This window comes from Gymnoscopelus braueri (assembly GCF_963280865.1).
Source record: "Gymnoscopelus braueri genome assembly, chromosome: 18".
In the NCBI taxonomy this organism is placed as follows: Eukaryota; Metazoa; Chordata; class Actinopteri; order Myctophiformes; family Myctophidae; genus Gymnoscopelus; species Gymnoscopelus braueri.
Window position 1 is genome coordinate 7,020,483 of NC_137618.1, and position 19,675 is coordinate 7,040,157.

Sequence of the window (19,675 nt, forward strand, 5' to 3'; positions counted from 1 at the left end):
GAACACGGCAACAGAGCACTGGTCTAAACCCCCCCCCACCCCCCAAATATACTATACCCTATGAAGTGCACTACTTTAGACCAGCGGTTCTCAAAGCTGGGTTCCCAGCTAAATGATTGACAGTTAGGAACCAAAAGGACCCTTACAGGTCTGTAACTCTTGAAGTTATAGGTGTCCGTGGCCTAATGTATTCTAAATTGAGGGACCATGAAATTACAAAATTTGAGAACCAGTGCTTTTTAGACCACAAAAAAAAAGGTTAGCCAGATCCCAATTCAGCTTCAAAATACATCTTTACAAAACCAAAACCAAAGTCACTTTGATCTTAGATCAACAGCTCCAGTCCTTAAGAGCTTTTATTCCGGCGTCACATTTTTGGGGGTGTTTTGACCAAAAGCCATGTGCTGCACGCGGAATGTCTTTTTCCCCCCCTCTACAGGTCTTTTTGCAGCCTCGCTGAACACCACCCCCCATCATCCACTGTTGTTATCAAAGCAAGGTGACGTTTTAAAAAGCCGGACGCTGTCCACAGTCTGTGATCACAATCCTCTTGCTGGGCTTGCCGCTCTTGGTGCCCAGCGCGCCCATCTGCTTCACCACGTCCATGCCCTCCCGCACCCAGCCGAACACCACGTGCTTGAAGTCCAGGTGCTCGGTCTTGGTCAGCGTGACGTAGAACTGGGAGCTGTTGGTGTTGCGCCCCTTGTTGGCCATGGACAGCAGGCCGGAGGACGTGTGGCGCACGTCGAAGTTCTCGTCCTCGAAGGCGCCGCCGTAGATGGACTTGCCTCCCGTGCCGTCGTGGTTGGTGATGTCGCCTCCCTGAGGAAACGACAGCGCATAGAGGCGTTTTGTTTAATTGACTGATTGATTATTTGATTAGCCAAAAAAGGTAAATGGCACGGAGGTACAGTAAAACACTTGGGCTAAAAGGACAGCCATTGTATTCAATTCATCAACCTAGGAGAGAACCGGTCACTATGGGATGTGGAATTCTTTACAAGATCATTTTCAAGGCATTTGATTTGTAAAGAATAAAAATAAAACCCTGCATGTAAGGTAGGTACTTTATTCATCCCAGAGGGGAAATTAAGCAGCACACACACACACACACACACACACACATATATATAATATAAAACCATCTAAAATAGGCATCTGATAATAGTCAACCTATTATTGAAAGACAGACCAAACACTTCTAAGAGTCCCGTGGCTTGATTTCAACACGATACCCTCTCTCAACCATAAATGTTAATCAGTCTAAACAACATGCTATCTGAATCTCATTCTTAGACAGACAATCTTCTTAAATCGAACCTAAAGACAAAACTTTTCTCCCTCACTTTTAGCTCTGTCTGAGGGCGATTGATAGTCTAGGTTTATATCATAGTCTAGGTTTATATCAAAACCAATGTATGTCATTTAGCTTTTTTCAGTTTTACTCAGTTTCTGTTAGTGTGTTCTCTGATTTTAGTATTCTTTTGTCTTTTAAAAAAAAAAATCTCTTCATTCCAAGAGATAAACTCCCGTCGTTTTTAAACGTGCTATACAAATAAAGGTGACTTGACGTACAATATTTTTAACCAACTTCTCACAATATTTTGATATTTGATCAACAGACACCCTTAGCGTCACCCTTAGTGTCTTAGCGCCTCTCCTCACCTGACACATGAAGTCCGGTATGACTCTGTGGAACGTGGAGTTCCGGAACCCGTAGCCCCTCTCGCCGGTGCACAGGACCCGGAAGTTCTCCGCCGTCTTGGGGACGACGTGGGCGAAAAGCTCCACGGTGACGGTGCCCAGAGGCTGGCCGTCGGCCGCCACGGTGAGGAACACCAGGGGGTTGGTCTCCCTGGAGTGCTGCGAGGCCCGGGACATGTGGGTGTAGGACGGGTCAGAGGTGTCCTGGCCCATGCGCTCCTGGCACTCGCAGAAGGTCTTCCGGAAGGTTTCGGCCACCTCGGGGGTCTTGAACTTGGCCGCCAGCTGTTCTATTCGGCCCTCGCCCTCTGGAGAGAGATGTGAATGAGAGTTAAATTAACACGGAGGGTTTTACAGTGCAGATTGGGGTCCCAGAGATAAAACAAAACAAAAACTAATAAATGGGGGCCCCATGGCCTAATGCAGTGGTTCTCACCCAGGGGTGCTTGAGGGGGTTCCAGGGGGTGCACAACAAAATGTGTTAATATAGCATAATCATTTCAACCACATTTACCCTATTATACAGTGGAAAAATGTGGAACACAAATCTTGTATGGGGGGTCCCAGGCACAAAATATTTTCAGATGTGGGTCCCAGGCCAAATACAAAAATTGAGAACCACTGGCCTAATGCATATTAACCCATTAGGACCTGAAACGCATCTGTGTCACTTTAAGATTTATTTGGCTACTGAAAAATAGCAGATATACAAGCTCATAGCGCAGCACCGAGTGCCGCGCTATGAGCTTGTAGATCTGCTATTTTTGAAAAATAGAGTTTTGTTTTTTTAAAGATTTTTTTCAAAAAACTGTTGGGATTTAGAAGACATTTGTAGAATCGGCTTCAGGTCTTAATGGGTTAAACTGGGGGTCCTTGAAGAATCACTGTTCCAAGCGACAGCGTACCTGTGTAGTCTGTGGCGGTCCAGACCAAAGCGTTGGCCGACGAGTTCATGGGTTTGAGCTCCATGGCCTGGGAGATGGTGTGGTTGGCACACACCCTCAGCACCTGCTCGCGCCTCATCAGGACGCGGTAGAAGTGCTTGACGGGGTGGAAGAGGATCTTGATGTCGCCCACTCCACGCTCCTTCCACTGATTGAGGTCCCGGTCCCAGCGGAACAGCTTGGTCCGTTCCTTGAAGAGGATCTCCTCCTCCTCCTCACCAGACTTGGTTTCCACCTGTAGACAGAACGAGAGCGTTTTCATTCGTGTGTTAAAGCTGCACAGTGTAACTTTCCTCTTCTACCCCGGATTTGGAGTGCTGAATGTTTTACCCTTGCTCAGGATCTTGACCTCAGATTAAAAATTCAAAATGAGACATGACCTTTGACACAATCTAAATGTCTCAATAGAGCCAAAATACAACCACCCGAACTGTATAAGTTATATTGTATTAACATACCCTACCATACAGATTGGACAACATTACATGTTATTTAAAAAATCACACCCAGTGTGAAGTGGGCGGTGTGGTCACAGTGGTCATCACAGTGATGGAAGAAGTGATGGAAGAAAAGTAATATTGTGGACCAACCATTGTACACCCCTAACTTAAAAAAAAACCTATTTATAGGGCTATGCACATGTGTCATGTTTCACTAGCCAATCACAGTCCTGAATAGACTGTGATTGGCCAATCACGGTGCAGGGTTAGGGGGGTACAATGGTGGCCAATCACAGCGCAGGGTTGGGGGGTGCAATGGGACCCCCTGTCCAAACCTCACATGTAGGGGCGGTTTCACCGCCCAAAAAAAGTTACATAGTGCCGCATTAATACAATATAACTAGCACAACTGTGGTGGTTGTATTTGGTCTCCCTGGTCCTCTACTAAAGGTGGTCAGGTATCACCTAGGTACCTGACGATTCCATTCCCATTCAGAGGGCTACGATTCGCTTACATTCCGATTAGAGATGCATTGTGATTAATTTACTTCCATTATCTTTTATTGATACTAGAAACAAATGGAAGAGATGTGTCACTGTCAACTGGAAGGTTATATGTGCCAACATCAACAATTGCAGAAAACCAACAAGAAAATAAACAAGCCCTTTTTTGTAAAATAACACTGACTTCTCAATATTCTGATAACCAAACAAAATCTGGCTGATTTCGATTTTAGACATTTGTGAATCGATTCATAATCGTCCATGTCAGCGTCGCGATTAATCTATGAATCGATTTTTAATTTCCACCCCTAGTATCTAGCCTGACACTCAGCCTGAATTTTCATTTCGTTTCACTCCATTATTCAGTCTGAAAGCCCTCTCAATGCAGCCGATTTCTGAGATGGGGGCGTGGCCAAAGTTGTTTTTTTCAAAGACTCTTTGGCGATTGGTTCATACTGGATTATCCCGATCCCGATTCGTCGTACAGATTTTCAACCGAGAAACACCCGCCGTCACCAGACCCTGAATGCAAGGCAAACGATTCAGGGGGTGGAGCCAGGCTACCTAGTATCACCACTACTGGCTGACAAGTGGTAACTATTTTTGCCTGAAGGTCAAAATGTAATCTTTCCACCTGATCAAGAGGTGTGCTCTATTATTAGCTCAGTGGGAGACATTGTTAGACACGGGGGGCGACCCAGGTTCGAACCCCGGGGTGGGACATGGACGTAACAGATTTTTAAAGACGAGTGTGTGTGTGTCTGTCAGTAGGTCACCTCTGGTAGCGACACAATGGGCTCAAAGTGGATGTCGTTGTTGGCCGCATCCTCTTCATCGCTCCCCTCTTCCTCTCCGTCCTTCTTTGGCGCCGGCGGTGCTCCAGCCCCAAAGACCTTAGCCCCGGTGTTCGCCCACGAGAAGGAGGAGTCTAGAAAATAAGGAAAACATTAATAATTACATACAGGCAGCGCTTGGGTGGTGAAGCTGTAAAGTGCTTAAAAGCAAAAATGTTCTCAAGGTGGGGTCCAGGGACGCACAGGGTTCCTTGAGGGTATTCCAAACGGACCCTTTACAGGTCTATAACTCTTAGGGACTAGGGAGTGCACAAATGGAATGCTCTCATGAGTTATAGGGAGTCCTTGACATTCAAAAGTTTGAGAACCACCGTTTCAGATTTTGTCCACTCAGTTTCGTGGAGGTTTGCGCGTGCGTCATCGGTTGCTAAATGTGTCCTCAAGTCTCTTCCAGTTTCGTCTACGTTTCACCTCTTGCTCAGATGAGTCCGCTCATCCCTCGAGGGATCTCCTCTCCATCAACCAATCAAAATCAATGATGCATTATTGTTTATAAAGAGGTTGCAAACCTTGCTTTCCGAATGCAAACTCTTCGCTGGTGGTTTGGGCCAGGTCAGCGAAAGAGAAGCTCCCAAAGGAGTTGAAGCCGAAGTCTGCAGAGAAAAGCGGGGTAAAGGGAGGTTAAGTGCACGGCAGCCAGAATACTCGCCAAGTAATCTGTTTAAAGTGTATTTAATGGATGAGATGGGAGAATGTTTTGTTTTACTGTATAGTAGTTGGTGTTGTATATTCATTTCATTAACCTTGACCTTCCTTAATGTATAGTATGTGATGTTATATATGAGCTTTCTTTGTTTTCCTTTATGTGCTAAAAGAATGACTTTGCAAGCTGCTTCACCATACAGTGTGTGGCAATGAGGAGACCATTTTGGGAATATCCTCATCAATGACACAATGGAGCAAGATATCTCGCCAATTACACATAATTACAATATACATGTAATTATAACACTGTTGTCAATTGACAACAGTGTTATAATTACATGTATAGGTCATAATATTCAAACAGTGTTATAATTACATGTATAGGTCATAATATTCAAACAGTGTTATAATTACATGTATAGGTCATAATATTCAAACAGTGTTATAATTACATGTATAGGTCATAATATTCAAACTGTTAGTTGCATATTGGGTTCAAATCAAGCCCTTATATCACATGTTACCCCCTCGCTTTCCTGTCCGTCTCTTAAAAATCAGTGGTTTCACTAGATTACCTTCAGTAGCAGCATCAGTAGTAGTAATAGTAGTGTCAGTGGTGGAGTCGGGTTCAGAGGTCTTTTTCGTTGACAGGTCTATGGGAGCGGCCACACTCTGGGCCTCAGTGGACTGTTCTTGGGGTGTGGAAGAGTCTGGTTCAGTCTCCTGCTCCAAGGCCAGTGGTTCTACAGTCCCTTGGCTTGGAGCCTGCTCTTCTGGGGTCTCCTGGGCCACGGTCTGTGGTTCTGTGGCATCCTGACCCAGGTCCTGTGGTTCTGGAGTCTTTTGAGAAGTGGCCAGAACCTCCTGGACAGCGGTCTGGTCTTGAGGAGCTTCGGCTGGGCTGCTGGAAGATGGAGCAGCTTCCATTCGTAGCTCGGCATCCTGAAACAGTTCAACAATTAAGCTCCAATTCAATGGCTTACAGCATGTATTGTGTTGTATTTCCTTTGCATGCGTTTTTTTTCCCCCACATAAAAATGTGATTGGACTTTTTTTTATAGTTGTATTACAGTACTGTATACCTGGTCATTCATGTCACTTACTGTGTGCAGCACTTTGTAACAGTTTTGAAAAGTGCTACAAAAAAATTTAAGTTATTATTTCTTACTAAAATGTGATAAGTTAGAGGATGCTGCGTACCAGGGCCTCCTGGGCCTTGCGGACCTCTGTGTCAAAGTCGTCCGCTTTGTCTCGGTCACTGTCGCTGTCACTAGCGGTACCCAGGCCACAGAAGAAGTGGGGGGGCAGCTGCAAGCTCTTGGCCTTCTCCTCCTCCTCCGGCGTGGCCTTCTTCTCCCACACCACCTGGCAATCTGGGGTACTGCTGCGACCACCGGCCACCTCCGCCTGGGCGCCTGGAGGTAGACGAGATGAGGAGCCGCTTTTAATTTAATTAAGCTCTTGTATTAAACTTGCACAGAGATATGGAAACTCATTCATTTCCCCCCCCCTTTTTTAATGCATAGATATGTGTATAGTGTATGTATACTGTATGTCTGTTACAAAGACATCAGACTGATATGGTCATTGAAAAGAAGAAGGATAATCTGTATTTATTTGGGAGGAGAGTTGAGATGTACTAAATATATAATACAGTACATGTTGAGTAGGCCCGTCACAGTTATTACATACTCGTCAAATCGCTATTATTATTTTTGCATCATAACCGTTTCCATGTTGAAAAATATTTTAAAAAGCAGAAATAGTAGATCTACAAGCTTACAACTTTGTAAGCTTGTAGATCAGCCATTTCAGCTTTTTTCTTAGATGAATAAAATGATAAAATATCTCAATAATTTCTTTGTATGTTTCAGTTATTTGTCATATCTGCCCTGTGCATTTTTTTATTACGAAGCCTTAAAGGCTTCATATGGTCAATGGCCAAACACACAATCACATCGTTAATCACAATTATTTGAGTGACAATTAATCGTCAACTTAAATGTGTAATGGTGACAGCCCTAATGTTGAGATGTAGGATATCATTTACATGATGAGATGTAACATATAATGTATATCATTTACATGATGAGATGTAACATATAATGTATATCATTTACATGATGATGTAACATATCATGTATATCATTTACATGATGAGATGTAACATATCATGTATACCATGAGATGTAACATATAATGTATATCATGTATACCATGAGATGTAACATATAATGTATATCATGTATACCATGAGATGTAACATATAATGTATATCATTTACATGATGAGATGTAACATATAATGTATATCATTTACATGATGAGATGTAACATATAATGTATACCATGAGATGTAACATATCATGTATACCATGAGATGTAACATATAATGTATATCATTTACATGATGAGATGTAACATATAATGTATATCATTTACATGATGAGATGTAACATATAATGTATATCATTTACATGATGAGATGTAACATATAATGTATATCATTTACATGATGAGATGTAACATAATGTATACCATGGGAGGCTGCAGGTCGTTTCTCTGTGGGATCAGGATAGAGCTTTCCATTCAAGGCCTTCACTGCAGACTCAAAGGTCTCATCTGAAAACACACCACAAGTTCAGCTCATTCAGGGGGATTATGTTAATCGATCGAGGGTCTTCCTTACTTCCCTGGCCCAGAACTTAACCTTTCCCCTTGAGGATCAAATAAGGTATCAAATCAAATCCAGGCCTTTATTGAGACATTCCAGGGCCATCTAAGGGCTCATACATGTCTGGAGGAGATCGTGTATTTTTATGCTTCTGAAAGGTGTTAAGATTACAGATTACATATTAGGTGCCCCCCTCAGTTTGAATGGACACTACAGTACATCTGGTCAAATTACCCACTTAAAATATAGTGTATGCTTTGTAGACTAGCCCCCCCTCCTTTTTTCTCTCTACACCGTGGGTCTTCAACAGGGGGTCCTCAGAATTCCTACAAGGGGCCCACCAAATGTTTGTGTAATAGGAACATCTATTTTACATGTTTTTAGTTGAATGTCTGAAAATACACATTAACATGAACTCAACAAATTAGCAGAGTGCCGTCAAACAAATCTATCAAGCCTGAGAACAAAGGGAGTCTACCGGGGCGCCTAAGCCTAAAACCACCAGTCCGGTGCGTCACTGGGACAACAGATGCGGAAAAGATCAGCACTGGAGCAGCATGGACAGTTTTAAGCCTTTTATTATTTAGGTGCCAGTATGAAAGAGTCACCTTTTATACTTGCACCTAAATAATAAAAACCTTAAAACTGTCCGTGCTGCTCCAGCGTTGATCTCCTCTAAATCTATGAAGCCATCACAGCTGCCGCACCAACCCATAGGCATTAGGCACTTAAAATAAAATAAAAACAAGTGGAATACTTCCAAGCTAGTCTCAAATCTCTCAAAACGGTTAACAGACATTGATGAGACAGACAGCTTAATATGGTGAGTTAACTTTGAAAGACTCTTATCAAGTTGCACTTTCAAAAATTAAACAAGTTAAATATGCAATACAATTTTATACAATGCATGTAGTGGGGGTTCCTGTTTTGTCTCTCCCTCTCTCAGCTAAGCTTTCCTTGGCATGAAAAACGTTGAAGACCACACCGCTCTACACCAAATCTCTGTGGAAAAGAGACGATCTACAAGCTCACAGTGCGTCGCAAAATGCAGCGCACTGTGAGCTTGTAGACCGGCTATTTTCGCTAAAATGTCCATGCACCCCAGAATAGGGACCATAGGATTCATATACGGTTAAGGAAAAAGTAAAGAGGTGGCAGTGCTGTGTTTTTGTCTCACCGTCTGTTTCAGAGTCACTGGCGTAGTCTGGTTCGTTCTGGTAACAGAAGAAGGTGTGGGGCAGGAGCAGCGTCTGGGCCAAGGAAGCCTGCTCAGCCGTGGGTTCCCTTACATACACCACCTCCACCTCTCCGTCTGACTCATTACCTGCCTCTGCCTGAGGGGGCGCTACACAACAACAACAGAAACAATGAAGAGGGGAAACGTTCAGTGTGAGCAGAGGCTGCAGAAGGAGACATAAGACAGTATTACAGTCAACTGGCTTCATTGTGGTTACATTGTAACAAAAAGGTAGAAGACTTGCTAGAGTACCCAAGTCACACCCCCTGCGTCCTAAAGAAATGCTCCCATTCAAAAATATCACTGATCTTTGTTTAAATCAATCAATATAAGAAACTTAATTCATATATAGAGTATACATAATAATAAATCAGTCCATGCATTTTATTAATATGGTTACTAAGCATAAATGAATGCTGGAAAACTAATTTAAGAAGCCAAAAATACAAGCCTGCCTACTAATCACTGACAATCACTATCAAAAAAGCAAATGGGAAAATGCGTATGACTGACGGGGTGTGGCTTTGGACGTCAGACTTTGGTACTCTATAGGTCAAGTTTGCAGCTTTGGAACTTCAATTTGTTCCCACCTTCAGGGGTTCTCTGCATATCCAGGTGTTAGTTAGCCACACAGAATAAACTCTCCATGCAATTGCACAAAATTCCATACCATGCATTTGTTCTACTGTCAAACTACCGGGACACACTCGGAATGCATTTCCTAGTCATTTTGTAACCCAATACCCTGTGAAGCACAGGAGCGTTCTATCCTAACTTGAACCCTGGCTACCTTTTTGGTAGTTGGATGGGGCTTCGCCTTACACCCTGTTGCTACCCGTCCTGCACTAAAAATGGTTGCGGGTGACGTGGAGAGGCAGCGCAGCACAGCGCATTCCTCTCTGGGCGTGAACGCTCAGTGGAATCTCCTCAGCTCACCTTTCAACACAGGGAGAGTAACAGGACCTGCAGACCCTTGTTTTTACAACCGGTGCTTATAGTCGTGTACCGCATTACATCTAAATGTGTTGCAACAGATAAGCCAATTAGGGATGAAAAATTGTAAATATTCCAAGAGCAGTGGGCTGACAGGGGCCTCTAATATGACATGGTTTACAGATTGTATTGTTCCATAAATAGACAGTAAGTAATATACTACATAAACTCCTGCATCCTTGTTCACTTGCAATGCAAGCAGTTGTCGCTTCACGTCGTTGGTCATGCTGATGTGCGGCCGCAAAGTAGAAACACTTTTGACGTCATCAAGCGTACACTTCGTATTTCGTGGAACACAATGAAGACGTATGGTATTTTTTGCCCACACAATTTTGTGTCCACAAAGGGTTGAATCTACTGTCAAATGAAAACCATACTATAAAACATCACAATGTTCCTCGTTTGATTCCGCCCTCGGGGACCCATGTTGCACATCTTCCCCGTTCTCTGCCCATGGCTTTCTGTCCATCTAAAGTCCTGTCTAAACAGGACCTTAAGCACAAAGCATTTACATTTTTTGCAGTATTTACAAATAATGTAAATAAAGACATTTGACCACATATGATACATCTATACTGAATGATAAGTCATTAATCCTTGCCGTTTGTAAGTTACCGCACTACATGGTAGCTTGGCAAAACAGCTTTCTGTGATATTTTAGGCTGACAGATAATCTCAGTCTTAATTTAAAATCAAAGTACTCTTAGTTACTTGCAAGCCTGTCTTTAACCCATTAAGACCTGGAACTGTGTCATTTTTAGATTTGAGCTAAAAAGCATTTTACACTTTAGGCTATTCAAAAATAGCAGATATACAAGCTCATAGCGCGGCACCGAGTGCCGCGCTACGAGCTTGTATATCTGCTATTTTTGAAAAATCATGAAAATGTGTGCTAATCTTTGAACATAATATATTTTTAAAGCGAACATTTTTAACTCAAATCGTTGCTTCTGGGGGTCCCTGGAACAAAATATTTTGATGGGGGTCCGCGGCCAAATACATATAATTTTGGGGGTCCTTGACATGAAAAAGATTGAGCACCACTGATATAGAAACATACGTTTTTCAGAAAACTGTTGAGATTTAGGAGACATGTAGAATCGGCTTCAGGTCTCAATGGGTTAAAATCAACAAGAGAGTAGGAGTATGGTAGTAGCATGTTTGCGGCCCAGTTAGGACGATAAGAGTGGATGTATACTACTATAAATATATTATTACCACGCCTTCTTTGACCAGTAAAATGGGAAATAGGTGACCTGTTGAAATAAAAAAATCATCATAATAATGTGAAATTGGGGTGCGCTCGGGTGGCACGGTGGTAAAGTGCCTGGCCACCACCGGAGGAGGTTGTGGGTTCGAATCCACCGTGGTGCATCCAGCCTTGTCGAGCGTCTATACGAAAACAAATGGTTTCGTGTTCGGGGGAGGGAAGCCAATGTGGCGGGCAATGTGATATCACTGCAGGTACTCCTACGGGCTGGGGGTGGCACCTGTCAGCAGGGAGTGTTGGGTGGGAGGTATAGAGCGTCGCAGTTCCCGCCCACTTCCTGTTTTTTTTGGTGCCGGAAGAAAAAACTCAATGCATTTTTCCATTGACATTTCCAAAAATATTTATATCTATTAATTTAAGCCTCGAATCAAGCCATCATGACATGACATGAATCATGACCATAAAACGTTTTTTTCTGTGATTTTTTTTTATTTTATATTTAATTATATGATATACTATATTTAATAAATACCCTTTGTTTTGCCGTTTTCAAAAAAATAATAATCACAGAATCAAACGTTTTGTGGTCATGATTCATGTCATGTCATGATGGCTTGATTCGAGGCTTAAATTAATAGATACAAATATTTTTGGAAATGTCAATGGGAAAAATGCATTGAGTTGTTCCTTCCGGCACCACGAAAAACCAGGAAGTGGGCGGGAACTGCGATGCTCTATTGGAGGAAGGCTCTACATCATTGGTTCTCAAAGTGGGGTCTGGGGACCCCCAGGGGTTCTTGAGAGAGTTCCAGGGGGTCCCCAGCTAAATGATGGATAGAAACCAAATGGACCCTTATGGGTCTGTAACTCTGAGAGTGTACAAATGGACCCTAACGGGTCCATTTGGTTCCATTTGTACACTCTCAGAATTAAATTAAATTGATTTTACTATTTAAATTGTGGTCCCAGAGATAGAAATGCTATAAAATGGGGGTCCGTAGCCCTAATGCATGTCAAACTGGGGGTCCTTGAAATTAAAATGGTTGAGAATCACTGCTAGAGAGCCGTAAAAATCTTCTCCTATGGGGGTCCCTGGCATATCTTTTCAAATGGGGGCCCGCGGGCTAATAAGTCAATTTGGGGGTCCTTGAGATGAAAAAGTTTGAGAACCACTGCTCTACATCCTCCTGGTGGGGGCTCCTCACTGCCAGGTGAGCCAGTAGGATACATAACAGCAGTGACAACACACATGTGTGTGGGGAGGAATAAATTGGCAAAACGACTAAATTGGCGAGAAAAAGGGGTAAAAAAATGTAATAAAAAAATAAATGTGAAATCATGACATCAAGTGTTGGGTCTCATATTGTTGCACAGTGCCTACATTTATAGACCAATATTTTTGCAGCACTTATATTCCATTCTCAAGATTTGTTTCAGTTTTATAATGTGCTTTACGAGTCAATTTATTGTTCTAATTAATTTGCCGATTAAATTATATTTAGTAATAATTTCCTCCAAATTGTTTTACCATCCCGTTCGACTGTGCGCTTGAAGTTGAATTGTACTGTAGGCCAGTGGTGTAAAGTAACTAAGTACATTTACTTAAGTACTGTACTTAAGTACAATTTTGAGGTATTTGTACTTTACTTGAGTATTTCCAATTTCCAATATTTTTACTTCTACTCCACTACATCTCAGAGGCAAATATTGTACTTTTACTCCACTACAATTATTTGAAAACTTTAGTTACTAGTTACTTTTCAGATATAAATTATGATATAATGAAACCTACATTAACCACTTTAAACCTATTTTATACCTAGGGCTATTTGAAAATAGCAGATCTACAAGCTCACAACGCGTCGCATCGCGACGCGTTGTGAGCTTGTAGATCGGCTATTTTCAAATATTTAGTACTTTTACTTTTGGTACTTTAAGTACATTTTGATGCCAATCCTTTTGTACTTTTACTCAAGTAAATTTAGAATTCTGGACTTTTACTTGTAACAAAGTATTTCTATAAATGCAGTATTGATACTTTTACTTAAAGGACGACTTCACCACTTTTCAACCTATCTTCATATAATTGGTCCTCACTAATACTCATGATAAAATGGTACCATTTTTTTCTACTCGGTCTGTGTCTCAGAGGAGGGCTGTGGACAGTTCAGAGTCCCGTCTACCAGTGACATCATCAATGGGGAATCCAAGCTAATAGAAACTGCAGGCTTTCAATTCCTGGAAAGTTGCAATGCAATAAAAGAAGCCATTGTTCTCGTGTTAATACAAATCTAAATAAAAAATGTGAAATCTTGTTGGAAAAAAAATCATGCCTAACGATGATGTCACTGGTAGACGGGTTTCTGGACTGTCCACAGCGCTCCTATGAGACACAGACCAAGTAGAAGAAAATTGTACCATTTTATCATGAGCATTAGTGAGGAGCTATTATATGAAGATAGGTTGAAAAGCGGTGAAGTCGTCCTTTAAGTAAAACATTTGAGTACTTTTTCCACCACTGCTGTAGGCACAACAAACGGCTACTTTGTCTGGTTTTATATGAATTCACACATATTTAGCGGGTCACTCGGGGAGGTTAGCAAACAAATGTACAGGTTTCTTCAAAAACCAGACGCCACGCTTGGTCACACAAACTAAGACATGCAGCGCATTCGCCATCCTGATTTGGTTTTTTTCCACTCCGTGCAGCTGGGTTATGTCTGTCTGGCAGTGACGGGCCAGCCAGGTGAGGGTTCGAGTGGGTCAACATGTCACGTGGCGACACACACACACGTTGTGACAAAGGAGTACCTGGGGGCTCAAATTGGGTGGCAGATGTGCTGGTCCAAAAAGCCATTGGGTTATCTTTGAAAAGCCTAAAATCCAACCCTATGAAGATAACGGTTTGCCGTGTGAGAAGGAATTAAAAGTACGGTGGAGTTATAAATCACAATAACAAGTCTAAAACTGGTCAATTATAGAGGTTAAATACGGTTATGTACATTGGAATTATTCAAAAATGGTTATATATTCAGGCAATCCTTTTGAGAGTGTGTCTTGTTATGACTGTAGTTAACACATTTGAATGTGTTGCAAGAATTGTCAAAGTATACTTATCTCATATATTTAAAGATATAATAAGAAAAAAAAGGCTGTATGGAGCGGAAGTGGAGGAACGTGAACATTGAGCCTGATCCCGTCAACATAGGTTGAACATAGGTTGGTTGCAAACATGAGACGTAGGTGGAACAAGACAATGAGGTCAAACTGTCAAATGATGTGGAAAAGAAACCCAACATGTTGCCATTCAGAGACGAGCACCGGAAAAGTAAAGCAAAAATCAACAAATTCACTTCAGAATCAAACATAACACGGGTCAACACGAGTAGACGACGGTTTTACCTTTCTCTGGGATTCTGAATGCAGGCACTGCAGGAGAATCTTGGGCAGGAGGTCCGCCGTCTCTGGCGTCGGAGAAGGACAAGGACGCCTCGGACTCGGGGGAAGATTTGGGCGATCCAAAGATCTTCTGGAGGGTATCTGTGCCAAAGACGAACTTGGGAGGGGACATCACCACTTTGGAGAAGCTGAACAGTGACTTAGCCACCGAGGTCTTGCTATCGGGGGTGTGGAAAGTGTCAGGGGACAGTTCTGTGCTCTCCTTGGTGGTTTCTTCCAGGATGGCGATGGCTGCTTTCCCACATACCGGGATAGCCGGTGGTGCTGGAGATGCTGTGGGTGCAGTGTCTTGAGGAGTATCCACCCTGGGAGTCACTGGAGTTAACAGATCGTCTTTATCGTGTGCCGTCTTGGCTTCTTCGAACACCTCTTTGAATTTGTTGGCCATCTCCTGCAACTTGAATCTCACGGCCAGTTGCTCTACTTTGCCGTCGGCTCCTTCACCAAAGTCTATGGCGCTCCAGATCCAGGCCTTCTCAGAGCCCTTCATCGGTTCCAGCTTCATGTCTGCGGTGATCCAGTGGTTTGCGCAGAGCTTGAGCACCTGGTCCCTCCTCATGATCAGCCTCACCCGCTTGGTGTCGTAATTCTGGAGGATCTTGAGGTCTCCGATGCCCCGCTCCTTCCACTGGCTCAGGTCTTTATCGTAGCGGTACATCTTGGCCCGGTGGCAGAACACCTCCTGCTCCTCTTCCTCCCCGGTGGATGTGTCCACCAGGTCAGGCAAGGGGACCACAGGTTCAAAGTACTGACCGTCCCGGTCCTCGTCCTGACTGACATCCTGCTCATCATCGGTGCCCACAGAGGCCCCGCTCTGGTTCAGCTTAGTAGGGGTCTTGGCTGGACTGATAATTGGTTGGAAACTAAAGTTGAAGCCACTGGTGGCTTCCCCGAAGCGGAAGAGGTTCTTTCGAACGGGGCTGCTGGCGATGGGAGAGGCGTAGACGGAGGTGTCCGCGGTGTCATCCAACGCGTCCTCTCTGAGGTCGTAGTTGTCCCACTCCAGGGTGGGGCCGGTACTGTCGGCGTGCTTGATGACAAGTGCCGAAACATCGGTAGCCGTCGAGATGTCTGCTTGGCCTTCCTCCTTCCCCATCTTTGTTTTAGCTGAGGGGTTGGGAGTTTCACAAGAAAGACATTTGTCCGCAGAGCCCTCATTCCTCACAGCACACGTGTCACAGTCCCATTGCCCTGGCTTTTTGCCAAAATGAGCGAAGCCAGAGCCGGATGTTTTGTCATCCGTCAGGAAGAATTTGAGGTCTTTCAGGCCAGACTTCATCTCCTCTGCTTTCTGAATGAGGTGAGCGGTCCTGCCCGTGTCTACAAGCTTATGGGGAGTTTGCAGAGGGATGTCCAAAAGAAGTCTCTGGCACTCGTCAAACTTCTGCTTGAACTCCTCAGCCAGTTCTGGGGTTTTGAACTTTGCCGCTAGTTGTTCCAGTGTAGTGACACCATCTGAGAAGTCGTTGGCGAGCCACATCCACGCCTTATCAGAGCCCGCCAGGGGTTTCAGGTTCATAGTGGTGGTGATCAAGTGGTTGGCGCAAACCTTGAGGACCTGCTCTCTTCTCATCAGCACCCTCAGTTTGCCATTGGTTGTATTTTTCAGGAATTTGAGGTTCCCCACCCCTCTCTCCTTCCACTGACTGATGGCAGGGTCAAATCTGAACAACTTGACACGCTGGGAGTAGAGGACCTGTTCGTCCTCCTCCCCGGTCACTACATCTACCTTGTCAGGCAACGGAACCACGGGCTCAAACTGAATGTCATCCTCCTCCTCAGTCTTGTACATGTCCTCCTCGCCCTGGTCACCTGAGGCAACCCCCTTCCTGGGGGTCACCGGGAGTGGTGCAAACAGCTGCTCACCAGCACGAGAAAAGCCTTTGAAATCTGGGTCTTTCTGCCCAAACTGGAAGTCTCCACAAGCCACATCTCCAAAACCTAAGGTGTTCGGCTTAATATTGAATAGTGGATTATCTGGGTCGGTGTCTTCCAACGACGCCGACGGTGTGGAGATAGAAACGCCAGTCTCCTTTTCTTTCTCTCTGTGCTGATCGGCAATGTTCTTAAGAAACATGGAAGCAGACCCTGACGCAGGTGTTGGCTCTGCAGGTGTTGGCTCTGCAGGTGTTGGATCCTCAGTTCCAGGAGTTTCCTTTCCAGCGTCCTCCTGACTCTGAGTGCCAAACTTAAAGCCACCAGATGAAACGGGCAGTGAGAAGGAGAACCCTGAAGCACTACTGGCCGCAGATGGTGGAGCCTCAAACTTAAATGAAGAAGCAGAGTCTTTGTCTTTGCTGTCTTTGCTGTCTTTGCTTTGGCCAAACTTAAAAGAGCTACCAAAGGGTACTGTGAAGCCAGATCCAGCTGTAAAGCCAGTTCCAGCTGTAAAGCCAGTTCCAGAAGGTTGACTGGATGAATCTTTACTTCCAAAGCTAAATTTGAATGCAGAGCTGGGAGGAGCAGTGGTGCCGGCTGTGCTACTTGGATTGGGAGTCTGACAGGACACGCACTGATTGGAAGACGCATCGTTCCTTACCAGACAAGCGTCGCAGTCCCACTGGCCATCCTTCTTAGCGAACATGGCTCCCAGGGAGGGGGAGGGGTTGGGATTAGGAGTCTGACAGGAGACGCAATTAGAGGCCGAGGCATCGTTTCTGACGAGGCAGGCGTCGCAGTCCCACTGCCCGTCCTTCTTTGCAAAAGCGGCTCCAAAACTGGACCCGGATGATGCGGCCGATGGCTTTGGGGCCGGCGGAGGTTCTATGTCTGTTGTGGCTGAGGGATTAGGGCTTTGACATGAGACACAATTGTTGGCAGAAGCTTCATTTCGTACACAGCACGCGCCGCAGTCCCACTGTCCTGGTTTCTTACCAAATTGTGCCCCGAAACTTGACCCAGATGATGATGTGGCCGATGTCTTTGGGGCTGGTGGAGGTTCTATATCTGTTGTAGCTGAGGGACTAGGGCTTTGGCTTTTACCAAATTGTGCCCCGAATGCAGAGCCAAAAGCAGGGCTAGGGGGTTTTGCGGCAGGTGCAGATGAACCTCCAGCCGACGCCGTGTTAGTCGAGGGGTTGGGAGTTTGACAAGAAACGCAGCTGTTCGCAGACGCCTCGTTTCTTACACAGCACGCGTTGCAGTCCCACTGTCCTGGCTTCTTACCAAACTGTGCCCCGAAATTAGAGCCAAAAGCAGGAGCAGAGGGTTTCGCTGCGGGAGCGGATGGGGCTGCCACGGAGTCAGTTTTAGCTGAGGGGTTGGGAGTTTGACAAGAAAGACAACTGTCCGCGGAGCCATCATTCCTCACAGCACATGTGTCACAGTCCCATTGCCCTGGCTTTTTGACAAACTGAGCGAAGCCAGAGCCAAACGCGGCAGCTGACGGCTTGTTTGCAGCGTCCGCACTGTTTGCAGTGTCCGCAGGTGTTGAAGTAGCAGCTGATGTACCAAATTTAAAAGAAGAGGGCACTGAAGCTCCGAAAGCTCCAAAGCCTGTGAATCCAGTGCCTGAACTGGCGGGTTTTGACGAATCGGTCCCAAACTTGAAGGAGAAGCCCCCTGCGGAGGTCGACCCTTCGGCGAGGCCTTTGGCTTCATTGCCGTCTGGCTGTGATGAAGCATTAGGATTGTCACTCTGACAAGCGACACACTTTGTAGCCGTGGCATTATTTCTCACATAGCAAATATCACAGTCCCATTCTCCAGCTTTCAATGTAAACTGGGCTCCAAATGACGATGCTGGGGGTTGAGTGGGTTCCGGTTCTTTATTCCCTTTACCTTCGTGCTTTTCCGGCGACTTGGGCACAATTTTCTGCGCTTCCTCAAACTGCGTTTTGAAAAGCGCCGCCTCCTCTGCAGTTTTGAAGCGGATGGCCAGCTGCTCTGTCCTTGGCTGTTCGTCCGCATAATCGATGGCATTCCAAACCCACGACTTGTCTGAGCCGGCGTTTGGTTTCAGGAGCATATCAGCTACGATGTAGTGGTTGGCACAGATTTTCAGAACCTGTTCCCTCCTCATCAAGAGGCGGACCTTGCCGGACTGGTTGTGCTTTAGGATCTTTACATTGCCAATGCCCCTCTCTTTCCACTCCTTCGTGTCAGGTTCAAATCGGAACAGCTTGGCCCTGTTGCAGAACATCTCCTCCTCTTCTTCCTCCCCCGTTTTCACATCTACTTTATCAGGTAGGGGCACGATGGGCTCAAAATGAGGGCCATCGTCATCCTCTTCCGGGTGAGTGCTGTCATTGTCGCTCTCTGCCACCCTCTCTTCCGCAGGCGTGGTCATCCCAAATATCGGCTTGGGGGCGTCGTCAAATCTAAACGGTTGCTCCACGTTTGCGAACAGGCCCACGTTGCCCGAGCTCTGCACAGCGTCGGCAAAAGAGAACCCGCCGGCACCTTTGGTGCCAAATGTGAAGATGCCAGGTTGGTTGGGGGCCTGCTCCGGGGCCGGAGGCATCTGCTCAGGTGGATCCGTTTTGGCGGGAAGATCTGACGTCAGGAGACCCAGCAGGCTTTCACTGTGTTTGTTGGCCGAGCCCGGGAAGGTTAAGTCTCCGTCATTGGATTTGAAGTTGGAGTTGAATTTGAACGAGGATGGCTGTGGTGTGGACTGAGCCACTACTCCAGCTCCAAAACCCGGCACTTTGGGGACCTCGGATGGCGCCTGGGGGGCGAAGGCGATCTTTCCAAAATCCATGGCCTTCCCCTCGGCGCTTTTTGGTGGCTGTACAGGGGCTACGGACGGCTTGGTGAAGTAACCAGGCTCGGGTAGCGGAGGAGGGTTGGTGGCGGGTTGGCCATAATATTCCTCGCTGTATGGAGAGAGCATGCTGGTGGCTGGCGACTCGAAACGGAGAGGGGCACCGAAGACTTGGTCCTGGGGAGGGTAGATGCAGCCTGGAGCCGCCGGCAGGGGAGGCGTGTGTGTGGGCTGCTGGTACGCATACATGTGCTGTGGCGGAGGTGGCATGCGGCTCATACCATACATTGGGCCCTGTGAACAAGGA

General features: G+C 45.3%; 1 protein-coding gene across 2 annotated transcripts in view; it reads right to left on the bottom strand.

The window, feature by feature from the left end:
- Positions 1 to 430: 430 nt before the first annotated feature.
- The window catches only part of ranbp2 (RAN binding protein 2), a 48,137-nt gene continuing 28,892 nt past the window's right edge, over positions 431 to 19,675 (bottom strand). For both annotated transcript variants that reach the window (XM_080412699.1, XM_080412698.1), the window contains exons 18-27: positions 14,607 to 19,662; positions 8,942 to 9,109; positions 7,629 to 7,712; positions 6,292 to 6,506; positions 5,667 to 6,033; positions 4,956 to 5,039; positions 4,369 to 4,520; positions 2,610 to 2,883; positions 1,666 to 2,012; positions 431 to 822 (exon numbers count right to left, since the gene is read on the bottom strand). In XM_080412699.1, coding sequence (XP_080268825.1) covers positions 508 to 822; positions 1,666 to 2,012; positions 2,610 to 2,883; positions 4,369 to 4,520; positions 4,956 to 5,039; positions 5,667 to 6,033; positions 6,292 to 6,506; positions 7,629 to 7,712; positions 8,942 to 9,109; positions 14,607 to 19,662 — 7,062 coding nt within the window. In that variant the 3' untranslated portion in view covers positions 431 to 507. The remainder of the gene's footprint in view (positions 823 to 1,665; positions 2,013 to 2,609; positions 2,884 to 4,368; positions 4,521 to 4,955; positions 5,040 to 5,666; positions 6,034 to 6,291; positions 6,507 to 7,628; positions 7,713 to 8,941; positions 9,110 to 14,606; positions 19,663 to 19,675) is intronic.